Genomic DNA, 19595 nt, shown 5'->3' with positions numbered 1-19595 from the left:
TGAGCCCTTTATTTTCCCAAGCATTCGTGTGGTGACCTATGTGTTTGATGATCTGTTAGAGCAATGCAAGAAACTTATTTCACAGAGTTCTTACCACATTTATCAGAAAATAGGCCTTTCATAACCCTACTAGCTTCAGTGAAATTCCTGAGTCAAAGCAACGCCTTATGCTGATGTGATACATTGGTAGCAAAGTGAGTGCTCCTACATTTGCAAAGAAGAAAAAATAAAACTCATTTAGCTATATTACAAGTATTTCAGAACAAGATATGTTTAAGAGGCAATTTAAAAATCATATTATTATGCCTTAACAACTCTGACTCAACATTAAAATAATACATTTTAATGCAGAAAGTAAAATAGTTCTTGAAAATTACTGCCCACAATTAATAATTATTATAGGGTGATTGTTCAAGCAATGTCTGGAAAATGCAACTTTCTAAGATTATAAAAAAGCCAAAAACATCCAGAGGGGTTCAGAATTAATTCATATAGTATGTGTATCTGGAAATATACAATATATCTGGAAATACTTAGGCAGTTAAAATGGAAAACATTTCAAAATCTATTTCTCCATCTTGTTTGCTGACAAGATGCTTTTTGGACAATAAAGTTAGAAATATCAAGATTTACATAAAGATCTTAGTGTACGCAGGTTGAGTTATTTTTAAATCATGAAGCAGAAGTCACATTTCCCTATTCTATGAATTTGGGCTTAGTTTCATTAAATGTACCTATTGGTATATTTGAGGGTTTTATACTGACAGAGTGAGTTTCACAAAACATCATTGTTTAAGCCACCTTTTTTTCCTTCATTGTGGTACTCACCCCTTTTGTGGCATTTGAATTACTCAGTAACCCCACAGTGACAGGACAAAGCAGATTCATTGAGGTGAAAATAAAAGGAAAAATCAGAAACTTTCTGTAGCTTTTACAAAATATCTGGCATTTCATATGTGAATGTAAGCTTCACAGGAAGCCTGAAAAATGAGTATTGTTTTCATAAAAATTTCTTTCTGGAGTGGATAGAGTCAATGAATTTCCTGAAAGTATATTCTGATGAATCATTCTGTCGTTCTGCTTGTAGATTTTCTCTCACAGCTCCCCATCTTCTTTAAGAAATTAATTTCCTTGAAGTTTATGATTCTTTATTTTTCTAATTTTTATTGGTGTATAACTGATTTACAATATCATGTTAGTTTCAGGTATACAACAAAGTGAATCTGTTTTATCTCTATGTGTATGAAGTATCTGATACTTTAAAGGGTAAGTAGTTGTTCAAGTTGTCCAATTGCAAAATTGGAGCGACAAGGTTAAATCCACATCTTCAGACTAATCATACTTACTCTGCAGTCCTCTTACTTCCACACATTTTAAGATATTATGGTGTAACGACCTCCTCATTCTCCAGCTTTAATTTTCTTTATCTTTTACTGAAGATTTTAGAGCAGGTAGTTTATGAACCAAAGAACCCCAAAGATTGCAATGGGCAGCATGATACAACTTTTAGTTTATAATCTAAATCCATTGCAGAAGTGGGGTGGGTAATTAAAGAGAGATTCATTTATTCAGTTCACACATTAATTGTGCATCCACTCTATGTGAGGCAGCTTTCTAGGATCTGGGGATACATTGGTGATAAAACAACTTATTCTCTTGCAGAGTACTTTCTAGTAAAGGCCACAGATGATGAACAAGAATTTTTTTTTTTTAATTTTATTGGAGTATACTTGATTTACAATGTTGTGTTAATTTCAGGGGTACATTAAAGTGAATCAGTTATACATATACATATATCCTCCCTTTTTTAGATTCTTTTCCCATATAGGCCATTACACAGTATTGAATAGAGTTCCTTGTGCTATACAGTAGGTTCTAGACTATGTATTTTATTAATATTTCTTGTTTATGTAGAAAACATAAATAAGATATATTAATAAAATATATAGTCTAGGTAAATGTTAAGAGGAAAAAAAATTCAGGAAAAGTAATAGAGAGTCAGAGTGGGTAAATGATGTTTGCAATTTTAGATGAGGTGATTCAGAAAAACTCTGTGAGAAGGTGACATTTGAATGAAGAACTGAAGGAAGTTAGCAAGTAAGTCACACAGCTATTTTTTGGAAGAGAATTCCAGACCAAGGGAACATCAAGTACAAAGTCTCTGAGGCTGGAATGTGCTGGATGTATTCAAAGGCTAGAGGAGGCCAACTGGGTTAGAGTGAACTGAATGAAGGGGAGAATAGGAAATGTTTCACAGGAGTGCAGATCTTATAGGACATTGTAGACCTTTGTAAAGACTTTGGTTTTTACTTTTATTGAGGTAGGAGACATTGGATGCCTCCATCAATGAATCTTATTATCTGGCTTGTATTTAAAGAGAATCTCTCCATCTTGTTGAACAGAGAGGAAAGGGGGATGGATGAGGGTCAAATTAGGGAGATCATTTAGGAGGCTGTTTAAAAAAAAATCAGGTAGCTCTAACCAATTTGGTGCAATTGAGGTGAGGAGCAGCTGTCAGATAGAAGACAGGAGCTACAAGGTTTCTTGATGGATTAAGAGTAATGTGTGGGGGCTTCCCTAGTGGCGCAGTGGTTGAGAATCTGCCTGCCAATGCAGAGGACACGGGTTCGAGCCCTGGTCTGGGAAGATCCCACATGCCGCGGAGCAACTAGGCCCGTGAACCACAATTACTGAGCCTGCGCGTCTGGAGCCTGTGCTCCGCAACAAGAGAGGCCGCGAGAGTGAGAGGCCCGCGCACCGCGATGAAGAGTGGCCCCCACTTGCCGCAACTAGAGAAAGCCCTCGCACAGAAACGAAGACCCAACACAGCCATAAATAAATAAATAAATAAATAAAAATTATAAAAAAAAAAAAAAAGAGTAATGTGTGAAAAAGAGGAATCAATATGACTCTTAAGTTCTTGGCCAGAACACTTCAAATAACGAAGTTGCTGTTTACCGAAATGAGGAAAACCGAGGGAAGAGTAGATTTGGGAGTGGGGGGTGGGAGTGGAGGGAGAACCAGGATAAGAAGGGACTCAGTTTTGAACATGTAATGTTTGATATTGATACTTTTTAAAATCCAGTGGGGATTAAATGGATACTAAAACTATACTGATGTAAGAGGGTTCAGCTCTTAGACATTTGGTTTAAGTGGAGTAGTGTTATTATAACCATTCAAAAACACATATTTATTAATCATTTTTTATGTGTCAAGCCCAATACTAAGTGCTAGGATATAATAATAAGATATAAGACTAATAAGATCTCAAGTCACATAATGGTATATAGTTCATGTCAGGGGTGATTGAGTTATAGAGTACTCAAAACGTGGAACCTTGGAAATAGGAATACTTGATCCATTATCACATTGTTAAAACTATACCTAGGAGTTTTATTCAATTGACCATCCTCTTGAAGGGGGGTTGGTTTTTATCAGGGCTTGGCCTCCTGAAAGTTCTATTATGACAGACTATTATAAAGAAGGCTAAATTCATAGGTCTTGTTCGCATTTAATGTCCATTGTTCTTTTTCTTTCATCTTACTGATAAAATTCAAGTGGTGAGTTATATTCGATCACAGTATAATACATATAAGGTAGTTGGTGTTTATGTTTTCTGAACTAGACAGTAATACCTGAAAGATGATTACTAATTAATTGCTAGACTTTTTTGTTCTTTCTTTGAGCGTTATGTACTTTTTGTACTGTTGTTTTGACATTTGGTATTCTTCTCTTAATAACTCTGCATGGGGTTTTTGAAAGACCTACAAAGGCACTGAGTAAAGTCAATACATTTCTAATAATGCAACTACCCAGGAAAAGCCGGAGTTATTTGGTTTCTTTTTTTTTTTTTTTCTTTCTTTTTTAGTGTTTTAGGTCTTTAGGATATATTTGAGAATGTATTATACCTGCCATTATGGAAGACTGCTGTGCTGAACGCTGGTGCTTGATACTCAATTACAGCATCTTTCCTTTGAGTCAAAGAAGAGAGCAAATAGCCCTCTGTTCAGGGAACCGGGTAGCACTAACCACTCTCCACTCTCCAATAGTAAAAGTAATTTAAGCTATCAGAGACTCAACACTACTTTAGCAGTGTCCCCTGGAGAACAAAGCAGTTAAAGCAAAATTTCATGTGGTTTTCTTTCATGATTTGAGCTCCTTCCGAGAAATACATCTAGAGTTATGCAGGAATAGTTTGAAACTGTTTCATTGACAGTGTCCTAGCAGAGTTCTTTATCAGATAACAACTGTGAAGTTGTATCTAGCAATATGCGAAGTGCTGTGATTCAGGTTACAGCATGGTGGCTCACTTGTAAGGAGAATTTCCACATGCAGAATAATCTTTGTATGAAGTTTATATAAAACATAAAGGTACAAAGTTTGAATAAAAACAAAAATAGAAAACCTGGATATTTATGTATTTTTTTAAGGTGAGCTAACAATGTGGGAGACAACTAAATGTAGTAACTTCCATCCTAAAACAAAAATCAATGTGTATGATCTATACAGTTGTAAAAGGTGTCAATTAGAAACACATATCTTTGTTTTCAACTAAAAAATTTCCCATGCACATGTCATGCTTTCACTATTTATGCATATATCCATAAAAATCAATGTCATTGATTTGTGTCATTTAAAATTTTACATAAACGGTATCATACTGTATAGATACTTCTGCCACTTGCATTTTTTAAAACCTAATATTAGATTTTTGAGAAGTATCTATGTTTGTGACTATAAATCTAGAACATTGATTTTCTACTCCTCTTTTGAATATCATTCCATAAATATCAACCATTATTTATGTATTCCCCTACTGTTGGAAGTTAGGTCTTTAAGAATTTTCAAGAAACCTAGGAAGAAAAGAGGAATTGACAGTCATAGACAATTTCTCGATTCTGCTCCAACATGTTGGCACACCGATGTGTTGGGCTACCATACATTCTAAAGCTTCACAAAAGTGGTTTCGGACGGAGGCAAACTACCATAGAGTAGAAATCGAGTTTTGAATCTTAGAACAGAGACAGAAATGAGATAGTGGACAAACCAAGGAACATGGCAGGTATGGAACTCACAGGACTGTAACAGAGCCACATAATGTAGTTTCAGTGTGGAAGTTTTCATGAGCATATTTCTTTTTCATGGCTCTACTATCTCTTTTGGGCTGCTATCGGGTATAGTAATTCTGAATACTTATTTTCCATCTGTGTATAACAGGTTCTATTCATGCAAAACCTTTCAGGGATCAAACTTCTTGATCTCCTTAAGCCATTCAATATGAATATAAATCCAGTGACTATCCTCATTCTTTTATATTTTCCACTAAATAAATGGTACACATATGTGGCTGTCCGTCAGAATTAACTGGGGATCTTTATAAAATTACATACTTTTATGAACTGAACCTTGGAAATTCTGATAAAGGATTTAGAGGACAGAGGAATTGTATTTTTTTTTTATAAAAATACTTCAGTGATTCAAATAAATTTCAGTTGTGATACCACTTTCCTAAGTGTATAACTTAATTTTTATATAGAGTATTCCCTAGCAAGAGTTGTAAAAATATTAACCTAAAAACGTGATGTGGGGTAGAAAAATGAAAAGCTTTACCTTGAAATCTTTGGCCAGAATTAAGTTGATATGCTTCAACTGAAAATGTACATAGTTGAAAATGTACAACTGAAAATGTACATAGCTAAGAAAGGTGCAAACACTATTGACAAACTGATTTACACCTCACAGAAAAGATAAAATGCTTTACCTGTGGATTAGAAAACCCAAATAATTAAGTTATCTTATTCATTGCATGTGTGGAGGATATTTAGTACATTATTAAAATCATGCTTCATGAAAACAGGCCCTTATAAACTTTGTAGTTGGTTATGCATAATTGCAACTTATGGCTTTTCTATTGTGTTTCCAGCACAGTGATGCGGTCCATGACCTTCTTCTGGATGTGATCACATGGGTTGGAATTTTGCTGTCCCTTGTTTGTCTCCTGATTTGCATCTTCACATTTTGCTTTTTCCGTGGGCTCCAGAGTGACCGTAACACCATCCATAAGAACCTCTGCATCAGCCTTTTTGTAGCAGAACTGCTCTTCTTGATCGGGATCAACCGAACAGATCAACCAGTAAGCAATTTATTTTGGTATTAGAAAAGAATTTCTCCACTTACAGCTTTCCAATACACAAAATATTCTTGTTTGAAAGTATCCTCTCTTCCAGTTGTCTAAGATAGTTACTAATTTTGAGATCTTATTTCCTTTTTCATATCCATTGTCATAAAGAAGCAGTGAATATATGGATGTATGAATGTACATTTCTTCACAAATTCCGTTCAAAAACTTGCTTTTCTAAAGAACTGTGTTTCTTCATTAGTCTTTTTCTTTAATTTTTTTAATCACAAAGCTGAATACTGAGAAAACTTAAATCATTTGGGGAATGGAGGAGTATCTTTTCCAACATGTAATTGTTATTCTTTGAAGTTTATAATATATTTTTTTTAAAAAACACTGGAAATTATATTGAAAACTGCATGGCTAACATGAGTTGGTTTTTTTTTTTAATCTTTTTTTTGTAACATCTCTATTGGAGTATAATTACTTTACAATGGTGTGTTAGTTTCTGCTTTATAACAAAGTGAATCAGCTATATATATACATATATCCCCATATCTCCTCCTTCTTGCATCTCCCTCCCACCCTCCCTATCCCACCCCTCTAGGTGGTCACAAAGCACTGAGCTGATCTCCTTGTGATATGCGGCTGCTTCCCACTAGCTATCTATTTTACATTTGGTAGTATATATAAGTCCATGCCACTTTCTCACTTCGTCCCAGACTACCCTTCCCCCTCCCCATGTCCTCAAGTCCATTCTCTACGTCTGCATCTTTATTCCTGTCCTACCCCTAGGTTCTTCAGAACCTTTTTTTTGTTGTTTTATATTCCATAAGCATGTGTTAACATACGGTATTTGTTTTTCTCTTTCTGACTTACTTCACTCTGTATGACCAACTCTAGGTCCATCCACCTCATTACAAATAACTCAATTTCATTTCTTTTTATGGCTGAGTAATATTCCATTGTATATATGTGCCACATCTTCTTTATCCATTCATCTGTCGACGGACACTTAGGTTGTTTCCATGTCCTGTCTATTGTAAATAGAGCTGCAATGAACATTGTGGCACATGACACTTTTTGAATTATGGTTTTCTCAGCGTGTATGCCATTAGTGGAATTGCTGGGTCACATGGTAGTTCTATTTTTAGTTTTTTAAGGAAACTCCATACTGTTCTCCATAGTGGCTGTATCAATTTACATTCCCACCAACAGTGCAAGAGGGTTCCCTTTTCTCCACACCCTCTCCAGCATTTATTGTTTCTAGATTTTTTGGTGATGGCCATTCTGACTGGTGTGAGGTGATACCTCATTGTAGTTTTGATTTGCATTTCTCTAATGATTAGTGATGGTGAGCATCCTTTCATGTGTTTGTTGGCAATCTGTATGTCTTCTTTGGAGATACATCTATTTAGGTCTTTTGCCCATTTTTGGATTGGGTTGTTTGTTTTTTTGATATTGAGATGCATGAGCTGCTTGTATATTTTGGAGATTAATCCTTTGTCAGTTGCTTCATTTGCAAATATTTTCTCCCATTCTGAGGGTTGTCTTTTCGTCTTGCTTATGGTTTCCTTTGCTGTGCAAAAGCTTTTAAGTTTCATTAGGTCCCATTTGTTTATTTTTGTTTTTTATTTCCATTTCTCTAGGAGGTTGGTCAAAAAGGATCTTGCTATGATTTATGTCATAAAGTGTTCTGCCTATGTTTTCCTCTAAGAGTTTTATAGTGTCTGGCCTTACATTCAGGTCTCTAAGCCATTTTGAGTTTATTTTTGTGTATGGTGTTACGGAATGTTCTAATTTCATTCTTTTCCATGTAGCTGTCCAGTTTTCCCAGCACCACTTATTGAAGAGGCTGTCTTTTCTCCGTTGTATATCCTTGCCTCCTTTATCAAAAATAAGCTGACCATATGTGCATGGGTTTATCTCTGGGATTTCTATCCTGTTCTATTGATCTATATTTCTATTTTTGTGCCCGTACCATAAAGTCTTGATTACTGTAGCTTTGTAGTATAGTCTGAAGTCCAGGAGCCTGATTCCTCCAGCTCTGTTTTTGTTTCTCAAGATTGCTTTGGCTATTCTGGGTCTTTTGTGTTTCTATACAAATTGTGAAATTTTTGTTCTAGTTCTGTGAAAAATGCCATTGGTAGTTTGATAGGGATTGCACTGAATCTGTAGATTGCTTTGGGTAGTATAGTCATTTTCACAATGTTGATTTTTCCAATCCAAGAACATGGTATATCTCTCCGTCTCTTTGTATCGTCTTTAATTTCTTTCATCAGTGTCTTATAGTTTTCTGCATACAGGTCTTTTGTCTCCTTAGGTAGGTTTATTCCTAGGTATTTTATTCTTTTTATTGCAATGGTAAATTAGGGTGTTTCCTTAATTTCTCATTCAGATTTTTCATTATTAGTGTATAGGAGTGCACGAGATTTCTGTGCATTAATTTCATATCCTGCTACTTTACCAAATTCATTGATTAGCTCTAGTAGTTTTCTGGCAGCATCTTTAGGATTCTCTATGTATAGGATCATGTCATCTGCAAACAATGACAGCTTTACTTCTTCTTTTCCGATTTGGATTCCTTTTATTTCATTTTCTTCTTTGATTGCTGTGGCTAAAACTTCCAAAACTATGTTGAATAATAGTGGTGAGAGTGGACAACCTTGTCGTGTTCCTGATCTTAGAGGAAATGATTTCAGTTTTTCACCATTGAGAACAATGTTTGCTGTGGGTTTGTCATTTATGGCCTTAATTATGTTGAGGTAGGTTCCCTCTATGCCTACTTTCTGGAGGTTTTTTTTTTATCATAAATGGGTTTTGAATTTTGTCAAAAGCTTTTTCTCATCTATTGAGATGATCATATGGTTTTTCCCTTCAATTTGTTAATATGGTTTATCACACTGATTGATTCGCTAATATTGAAGAATCCTTGCATTCCTGGTATAAACCCCACTTGATCATGGTGTACAACACTTTAATATGCTGTTGGATTCTGTTTGCTAGTATTTTGTTGAGGATTTTTGCATCCATGTTCATCAGTGATATTGGCCTGTAGTTTTCTTTGTTTGTGACATCTTTGTTTGGTTTTGGTATCAGGGTGACGGTGGCCTCATAGAATGTGTTTGGGAGTGTTCCTTCCTCTGCTATATTTTGGAAGAGTTTGAGAAGGGTAGGTGTTAGCTCTTCTCTAAATGTTTGATAGAATTTGCCTGTGAAGCTATCTGGTCCTGGGCTTTTGTTTGTTGGAAGATTTTTTAATCACAGTCTCAGTTTCAGTGCTTGTTATTCATCTGTTTATATTATCTATCTCTTCCTGATTCAGTCTCAGAAGGTTGTGCTTTTCTAAGAATTTGTCCATTTCTTCCAGGTTGTCCATTTTATTGGCATATAGTTGCTTGTAGTAATCTCTCATGATCTTTTGTATTTCTGCAGTGTCAGTTGCTACTTCTCCTTTTTTATTTCTAATTCTATTGATTTGAGTCTTCTCCCTTTTTTTCTTGATGAGTCTGGTTAATGGTTTATCAATTTTGTTTATCTTCTCAAAGAACCAGCTTTTAGTTTTATTGATCTTTGCTACTGTTCCCTTTATTTCTTTTTTACTTATATCTGATCTGATTTTATCATTTCTCTCCTTCTGCTAACTTTGGGGTCTTTTTGTTCTGTCTCTAACTGCTTTAGGTGTAAGGTTAGGTTGTTTATTTGAGATGTTTCCTGGTTCTTGAGGTAGGATTGTATTGCTATAAACTTCCTTCTTAGAACTGCTTTTGCTGCATCCCATAGGTTCTGGGTCATTGTGTTTTCATTGTCACTGTTTCTAGGTATTTTTTGATTTCCTCTTTGATTTCTTCAGTGATCTTTTGGTTACTAAGTAGTGTATTGTTTAGCCTCCATGTGTTTGTATTTTTTACAGATTTTTCTCCTGTAATTGATATATAATCTCATAACTTTTTGGTCGGAAAAGATACTTGATACAATTTCAATTTTTTTAAATTTACCAAGGCTTTTTTGTGATCCAAGATATGATCTATCCTGGAGACTGTCCCATTAGCATTTGAGAAGAAAGTGTATTCTGTTGTTTTTGGGTGGAATGTCCTATAAATATCAATTAAGTCCATCTTGTTTAATATATCATTTAGAGCTTGTGTTTCCTTATTTATTTTCATTTTGGGTGATCTGTCCATAGGTAAAAGTGGGGTGTTAAAGTTCCGTACTATAATTGTGTTACTGTTGATTTGTCCTTTTATGGCTGTTAGCATTTGCCTTATTTATTGAGGTGCTCCTATGTTGGGTGCATAAGTATTTACAATTTTTATATCTTCTTCTTGGATTGATCCCTTGATCATTATGTAGTGTCCTTCTTTGTCTCTTGTAATAGTCTTTGTTTTAAAGTCTACTTTTTCTGATATGAGAATTGCTACTCCAGCTTTCTTTTGATTTCCATTTGCATGGAATATCTTTTTCCATCCCTCACTTTCAGTCACTAAGTGTCCCTAGGTCTGAAGTGGGTCTCTTGTAGACAGCATATATATCAGTCTTGCTTTTGTATCCATTCAGCCAGTGTATGTCTTTTGGTTGGAGCAATTAATCCATTTACATTTAAGGTAATTATCGATATGTATGTCCTATTACCATTTTCTTAATTATTTTGTGTTTGTTATTGTAGGTCTTTTCCTTCTCTTGCGTTTCCTGCCTAAAGAAGTTCCTTTAGCATTTGTTGGTGGTTTAGTGGTGCTGAATTCTCTTAGCTTTTGCTTGTCTGTAATGGTTTTAATTTCTCCATCGAATCTGAATGAGATCCTTGCTGGGTAGAGTAATCTTGGTTGTAGGTTTTTCCCTTTCATCACTTTAAATATATCCTGCCACTCCCTTCTGGCTTGCAGCGTTTCAGCTGTTAACCTTATGGGAGTTCCCTTGTATGTTATTTGTTGTTTTTCCCTTGCTGCTTTTAATATTTTTTCTTTGTATTTAATTTTTGATAGTTTGATTAATATGGGTCTTGGCTTGTTTCTCTTTGGGTTTATCATGTATGGGACTCTCTGCACTTCCTGGAGTTGATTGACTATTTCCTTTCCCATATTAAGGAAGTTTTCAACTATAATCTCTTCAAATATTTTCTCAGTCCCTTTCTTTTTCTCTTCTTCTTCTGGGACCCCTAAAATTTGAGTATTGGTGTGTTTAATGTTGTCCCAGAGTTGTGTAAGACTGTCCTCAATTCTGTTCATTCTTTTTTCTTTATTCTGCTCTGCAGTAGTTATTTCCACTATTTTATCTTCCAGGGCAGTTATCAGTTCTTCTACTTCAGTTATAATGCTATTGATTCCTTCTAGAGAATTTTTAATTTCATTTATTGTGTTGTTGATCATTGTTTGTTTGCCCTTTAGTTCTTTTAGGTCATTGTTAAACGTTTCTTGTATTGTCTCCATTTTTTTTTCCAAGATTTTGGATCATTTTTACTAGCATTACTCTGAATTCTTTTTCAGGTAGACTGCCTATTTCCTCTTCATTTGTTTGGTCTGGTGGGTTTTTACCTTGCTCCTTCATCTGCTGCATATTTCTCTGTCTTCTCATTTTGCTTAATTTACTGTGTTTGGGGTCTCCTTTTTGCAGGCTGCAGGTTCATAGTTCCCGTTGTTTTTGGTGTCTGCCCCCAGTGGCCTGGGTTAGTTCAGTGGGTTGTGTAGGCTTCCTGGTGGAGGGGACTAGTGCCTGTGTTCTAGTGGATGAGGCTGGATCTTGTCTTTCTGATGGGCAGGTCCTCGTCCAGTGGTGTCTTTTGGGGTGTCTGTGACCTTATTATGATTTTCGGCAGCCTCTCTGCTAATGGGTGGGGTTGTGTTCCTGTGTTGCTAGTTGTTTGGCATAGAGTGTCCAGCACTGTAGCTTGCTGGTCATTGAGTGGAGCTGGGTCTTAGCATTGAGATAGAGATCTCTGGGAGATTTTCGCCTTTTGATATTACATGGAGCTGGGAAGTCTCTGGTGGACCAATGTTCTGAACTCAGCTCTCCCACCTCAGAGGCACAGGTCTGACACCCGGCCAGAGCACCAAGACCCTGTCAGCCACATGGCTCAAAAGAAAAGGGAGGAAAAAAAAGAAAGAAATAAAATAAATAAAATAAAATAAAATAAAATAAAATAAAATAAAAACGTTATTAAAATAAAAAATGAAAAATAATTATTAAAAATAAAAAAATTAAATGGTAATAAAAAAAAGAAAGAAAGAAGGAAGAGAGCAACCAAACCAAAAAACAAATCCACCAGTGATAACAAGCGCTAAAAACTGTACTTAAAAAAAAGAAAAAGAAAAACAAACAAACAAACAAAAAAACGGACAGACAGAACCCTAGGACAAATGGTAAAAGCAAAGCTGTACAGACAAAATCACACAAAGAAGCATACACATACACACTCACAAAAAAGAGAAAAAGGAAAAAAATATATATCTATATATTAAAAAAAAGGAAGAAAGCAACCAAATCAATAAACAAACCTACCAATGATAATAAACTCTAAATACTAAACTAAGATAAACATAAAACCAGATACAAATCAGAGGCAGAAAGCAAACCCCAAGTCTACAATTGTTCCCAAAGTCCGCCACCTCAGTTTTGTGATGATTCGTTGTCTATTCATGTATTCCACAGATGCAGGGTACATCAAGTTGATTGTGAAGATTTAATCTGCTTCTCCTGAGGCTGCTGGGAGAGATTTCCCTTTCTCTTCTTTGTTCGCACAGCTCCTGGGGTTCAGCTTTGGATTTGGCCTCATCTCTGCATATAAGTTGCCTGAGGGCGTCTGTTCTTAGCCCCCATAGGACGGGGTTAAAGGAGCAGCTGATTAGGGGGCTCTGGCTCACTCAGGCTGGGGAGAGCGGAGGTACGGAATGTGGGGCGAGCCTGCGGTGGCAGAGCCTGGAGTGACGTGCAACAGCCTGAGGCGCACCGTGCGTTCTCCTGGGGAAGTTTTCCCTGTTTCATGGGACTCTGGCAGTGGCTCCTGGGAGGGGAGGTGTGGATAGTGACCTGTTCTTGCACATAGCCTTCTTGATGGCTGCAGCAGCAGCCTTAGCGTTGCGTGCCCGTCTCTGGGATCCATGCTGATAGCTGCGGCTCATGACAGTCTCTGGAGCTCGTTTAGGTGGTGCTCTGAATCCCCTCTCCTCGTGCACCCTGAAACAATGGTCTCTTGCCTCTTAGGCAGTTCCAAACTTTCTCCCGGACTCCCTCCAGCCTAGGTGTGGAGCACTAGCCCCCTTCAGACTGTGTTCACGTAGCCAACCCCAGTCCTCTCCCTGGGATCTGACCTCCGAAGCCCGAGCCTCAGCTCCCAGCCCCCACCTACCCGAGCGGGTGAGCAGACAAGCCTCTCAGGCTGGTGAGTGCTGGTTGGCAGTGATCTTCTGTGCAGGAACCTCTCTGCTTTGTCCTCTGCACCACTGTTGCTGCGTTCTTCTCCATGCCTCCAAAGCTTCCCCACCGCCACCCCCCGTCTCCGCCAGTGAAGGGGCTTCCTAGTGTGTGGAGACTTTTACTCCTTCACATCTCCCTCCCAGAGGTGCAGGTCCCATCCCTATTCTTTTGTCTCTGTTTCTTCTTTTTTCTTTTGCCCTACCCAGGTATGTGGGGAGTTTCTTGCCTTGTGGGAAGTCTGAGGTCTTCTGCCAGCATTCAGTAGGCATTCTGTAGGAGTTGTTCCACATGTAGATCTATTTCTGATGTATTTGTGGGGAGGAAGGTGACCTCCACGTCTTACTCCTCCGCCATCTTGAAGGTCTCCTAACATGAGTTTTTCTAATTGACCTATTTTGGAAAACAGTTCAAACTCAATGTCATTTTTATAATTTATATACTCTTCCCAAATTTTGTTTTACACTTTATATTTTCTCAAGTTCTGTTTACATCTTTAAGTGCTAACTTCATACTTTATACTTTACTACTAACCACATTTAGCCATACCAAGAAAGGAAGGGAAGGAGGGAGAGAGATGGGGAGAGAGGGAGGGAGAGAGTGAGGGAGGAAAGGAAGGAGGGAAGGAAAGAAATAGGAAAAAATGAATAGCACTAGCCAACTGTTCTTGATAAACCCAAACAGAAAATATGATCAACAGACAATATCTAATATATTAAACAGACTTTATGCACATTTGTAATTTTTGTGAGGCCCTTTCTACTAACTTAAGATTCATGCACATAACGCAAGTTGGTTCTCATGACTAAAACTGCAAATGAAAATTTTCATTTTTTAGAAGACTTGTAGGCATAATAAATAATTCATTCATTTAATGCTGTTCTCTGGTATGTGTCCATATGTATACAGTACGTTACAATGAAAATGCTGTTGGATTCATGTTTGTGATTACACATTCATGATTAATGGCTGTGAAGGGTACAATTATGGTGATTATACTTTTAACTGGTTATCATATACAAATGGGACAGTTTTTCCCATAAATGCATACAGATGAATAAGCAATCAAAGTGCACATTTTTTCTCCAAAAAAGTAAAGCCTTCTGATAACAAAAATTAATAGTTGAAGTTCTAACTCTACAAAGCAAGAAATGGAAAACTATGTTATTTCCCAAGAAGAAATCATTTCATTCTCTTTTTAACCTGCAATTCAAATGCTCTGTGATTTCTTTTCATTTAGAAACCTTATTCTTATTTTTGCTTCTTGATGTTACATATGCTATGATAAACTTCTCCAAATGTTGCATACTGCACAAAACTTCGGACATGTAGCATAAAGGACAGTGATTGATTTGAAAAATTTGGGTTGAGTGCAGCTCAGCCCAACTTGTCTTTACTCTTATTGCTGGATATGTGTTCTGTTCCTGCCTGTTATGTGGCAGTCAGGCTCTGCTTTCTCTTTCTAGCCCCTTTGACACTTGAGTGCCTCATCTCCCCTTTATCATCATCTCTCTAATCCAAGGAAATAGACCTGCCCTTCATCTCATTTCTCAAGGATCATACTCGTCATTGAATCCATACTAATCAGATAATTTCTATAAATGTTTTGCCTTTTCTAGTAGGAACTGTAGATTTTAGTTAGGACTTCTTATAAAAAATGAAGGCCTCCCCTCCAAAGGAGTGAGAATTTCAGGAACTGACATAAGAAAATTAATATATGGTCAGCTGAAACTTGTAGTACCTTAGAAAACATGCCAAAGTAAGGGCTAGCTGCCTTTTATGACCAAGCTTGTATAGACCAACATTTAGTAAAATAACAAAAAAATGAGAGAATGAAAGCATTCCTGGAACACTTTATTTTAACCAGATCTACATTTACACCTATGCATTACGAACTTCCCAATGTCATCTTAAATCCTTTCTGAAACAAGGCAAGGAAGAAATAATAAATAATAATGAATTAATAATCTCATTATAAAATACTTTAATTATTATATTTTTTATTTTAAGAGCTTTTTTTTTTTTTTTTTTTTTATTTATTTATTTATTTATTTAGCTGTGTTGGGTCTTTGTTCCGTGCGAGGGCTTTCTCTAGTTGCGGCAAGCGGGGGCCACTCTTCATCGCGGCGCGCAGGCCTCTCGCTATCGCGGCCCCTCCCGCTGCGGGGCACAGGCTCCAGACGCGCAGGCTCAGCAGCTGTGGCTCACGGGCCCAGCCGCTCCGTGGCATGTGGGATCTTCCCAGACCAGGGCTCAAACCCGTGTCCCCTGCATTAGCAGGCAGATTCTCAACCACTGCGCCACCAGGGAAGCCCTTAAGAGCTTTTATTCTCCTTGATTTTAGTGTTTCTCTTTCACTTACATTGAAGGACTTAATATGTTAATAAACACAGGATTATGACCAAGAAAAAAATTCATGAGATCTATTTTAAAACCTTTAGACTAATCTCAGTAATTATTATCAATAGGATCTTATTAGAACTTTTCCCTATATGTTATACTTTTTTCTTATTATAATGCTTTGCTGTCATCCATAGCCATTATTAACAAAACGTTAAATACAGTTTTCACAGATAAGTTATATCTAATAAGGTTTTAATTTCTGAATTTTAAGAATCTTGTCTTGATTATTTTTTTGCAGACCTATCTTATTATTGCAGTCTTGATAAATATTTATTTTAATTTTATGGCAGTTGGTATTTCATTTGGTAGTTATTTGACTGACTCATTTGTTCCCTTCCCTAGATTGCCTGTGCCGTTTTTGCTGCTCTCTTACATTTCTTCTTCTTGGCTGCCTTCACGTGGATGTTCCTGGAGGGAGTGCAGCTGTATATCATGCTGGTGGAGGTTTTTGAGAGTGAACATTCACGAAGGAAATACTTTTACCTGGTTGGCTATGGGATGCCTGCGCTCATTGTGGCTGTGTCAGCTGCAGTAGACTATAGGAGTTATGGAACGGATAAAGTGTGAGTTTATGTTTTCTTTCCTTTTTTTCCTCTTTTAAAATCTAGTTGAAATTGAAACTTTGCATTTTCTCAGAAGCTAAGGTCTTTATATCACTCCACAGCAATAAACAACAGAACTGTAGAAGCAAATGGAGATAATTCAATTCATGGGTTGTACTTTTGTTATGATGTAAAGAGAGAAAAAATATTCCTGAGATTGCACATCTACATCACAACCTTGAGTAATTATAAAAGGATGAAACTTTTAATATCTTTCAGAGCATTGAGACATTTGTCAAATGAAGAACTAGCTGTATTAAAGATGTGTATTCAGAGAACAGTGTAGTCCCTGACTTTAATGGCTTCTCTTCTTCCTGACATATTAATTCTAGTCACTAGGAAGTAACTTATATCATTAACAGAAAGATAGAGTATATGAGCAGGGGCAGCTTGTGTTTTCCTTTTTTCCCCTAGGTGGCTATTGGGGTACAGTGATGAACTTTATTTTCAACATACCTTCAAATTGGTGAAACATACCCATAGAGATGATCAGCATACTTATGGAAAGGAATTCAGTGAAAAATATTTCAGTAATCCACATCAATATAATAATTGGGATCCTGAGAATGAATGAGTTTCAATAGAAAAAGTTTAGAAAGAAGACCAAGATAGATCTCTGATGAATACTCACATTTAGAACATAGATTGAGGAGGGAGAATAAAAATAAAGAAAAGAGATGACCAGAGCCTTAAAAGAGAACCATGGGGAAAGGGAGAAGAAAGTTTCAAGGTGGTATTCTCTGTCCATTTATCCTTTGCAACAACTATTTTGGCAAAGTGCTGGAAGCAGAAGCCAAATTGGAAAGTGTGAAGAGATAAGTCAGTGGCAACAAAGTAGAGTCTTCAAGTGTTATCTACAGCCTGAAAAAGTTTGATTGAGAAATAGTGAAAATATTAATTCATGGTAACAGTAATGAAGGAGGATTTTTAAAAATGAAGTCCCAAAGTATCTAGGTTGGGAAGAATCAAGTTGGTAAGAGAAGATTAGTAGAGAGAAAGTATCTTATGCCTCATTTGTATTAACTATATATATAGGCTGAATGAAAAGAAAAGGTCCTAGGGGGATAGAAAGGCATAAGATTAGACATAAGGTGAGAAAAACCTTGATTTAGTACTGAAAGTGGCCTTAGAATTCACCTAGTCCAAGGCATTAATTTTATAGATGAAAAAAAATCAAGAACCAGGTAAATTAATTGCCTTGTCCATGGTGATGGAGGTAGATAGTGGCAAACGTGTGATGAAATAAGTCAGGCTTATTTCCACTAAAACTAGGATGTTTTTGAAATAGTCAGATGACCCCTGTCTTCTGAGGTGTGAAGGAAATAACAGAAAGGATAAATTTGGAAGTGGAGGAATTTTTCCATCAAATAGGAGATGCTGATTTTTGAGCGAATAGGTGAGGTCACACTGAGAGGACAGATTTGAAAAGCTTTGAAATGAGCACTATGGAAAATGTGTTAAGGAGCCAATTAGACATTAATAAAACGATTTCCAAGCAGTAGTGTAGGCTCAGATGAGGTTAGACAACATCAATTGTACAGAAGTTAGTAAGCCAAATTTCATGACTTTTCACCAGCAGTCAGCAGCCTGAATATGCTGGCAATAAAGCAGCTCGTTTACCAGCAGAGAAGATTCAGGAGGGAACAGAAAGAGGACTCCAGAGTTATAGGGAGCATAGTTAGAATATACGTTGGTGTAGAAGCACCAACAATACGATTAAAAGAAGACCATCTCGCTTCTGTTGAATTTTTTTCTTGAGTACAGTGACAAGCTACATAAAACAATTTGTCTAAATGTAACTAATAGTAATTATTTTTTAATCTAACCTTTGTGAATTATGGTCGAATCTGAGGTCATTTTGTGTATCCCAGTGGCAATCATGGACCAGATTAGGATTAGATAAAAATATTGCCTGTATTTGCTCCTAAAGACATTTTAGGGGAGGGGGATTAGATCATAGAATTTAATAAAAAACACCTTTATTGATATAATTTGCATACCATAGAATTCACTGTTTTAAAGAATACAATTCAGTTGTTTTTAGTACATTCAATGTTAGGCATCCATCACCACTATCTAATTTTAGAACATTTTTATCCCCTCTAAAAGAAGCCCATTAGCAGTTACTGCCCTTAGATCATAGGATTTTACCTTTTAATTAATGCATTTTCTCTCTAATGTATTAAATTGACTGATATTGTTATTTGTGACCTATACTATAAATATTGTGCTTATATAGTTCAATTTTTCTCTCTTGCAGTTCTTGACTTGCTTTTATTTTTGTTTTATGTTGTTTTTTCTCTTTAGATATTTGAAAGTTTTCCTATTACTGAACTGACAACTTGTTTGCTTTATGTTTTAGTCATTTATTTTGAAAGAGAGGTCATTTTCTGGATAGCAGGTATCTATCTTTTCTTAGAATCAATACTATGTAGTCTCTTGTGACTTTGTTAAAGTTTTGGCCATCACTGCTTTAATTTCCTGCACATAACTGGAAGACATTATCACTTTGTGAGAATAGAGGCTAATTTTTTTCCCAGGCATTGATTTAAAACAAGCCTTAATAATAGTTCAGTTTCACCATTATGATTTTTCCCAACACAAAGAGAAGCAAAACAGATACAGATAAAATAAGTGGTAAATGAAAGAGGGATAGAAAAGGATAGGGAAAATTGCACTAAAATTCTTTCACAGGTGGGCATAGAGCATTTAGTGTCTCATTTGTGCATTTTCAATAAATTGTCCAGAGAGAGACCTTCAAAATACATGGAAAAAAGATTTAACTTCTTTCTTTGGGAATTCATCCAACCCAACGTCTATACAGTGCTGTTTTTCCCATTGAGGAATCAGGTGTTGAAAAATAAACATTATTCAGTCATTTGTATTTACTTGATAAGCTGAAATGAACAGATCATGTTTCCGTCAGGAGTTTAATCAAGATATTGTCTCAAATAAAAATATAAGCAATGAATTTTTATACACTGGAAGGATTTCTGCATATAGAATTATGTATCTTGTTCCTTATTATTAAATCTGTTTTTGTTGTCTGGTTTCTGTTACTATTG

At 36.3% G+C, this 19595-nt stretch overlaps 1 protein-coding gene across 9 annotated transcripts in view; it reads left to right on the top strand.

Annotated features, from left to right (window-relative positions):
- ADGRL3 (adhesion G protein-coupled receptor L3) overlaps positions 1–19595 on the top strand; it is an 851742-nt gene that overhangs the window by 748711 nt on the left and 83436 nt on the right. For all 9 annotated transcript variants that reach the window (XM_036853251.1, XM_036853252.1, XM_036853248.1 and 6 more), the window contains 2 exons: positions 5924–6133; positions 16271–16491. In XM_036853251.1, the coding sequence (XP_036709146.1) occupies positions 5924–6133; positions 16271–16491 (431 nt within the window). The remainder of the gene's footprint in view (positions 1–5923; positions 6134–16270; positions 16492–19595) is intronic.

This window comes from Balaenoptera musculus, chromosome 5, assembly GCF_009873245.2.
Source record: "Balaenoptera musculus isolate JJ_BM4_2016_0621 chromosome 5, mBalMus1.pri.v3, whole genome shotgun sequence".
NCBI classification, from domain to species: domain Eukaryota; kingdom Metazoa; phylum Chordata; class Mammalia; order Artiodactyla; family Balaenopteridae; genus Balaenoptera; species Balaenoptera musculus.
This window is presented reverse-complemented; position numbering and strand designations above follow the sequence as displayed.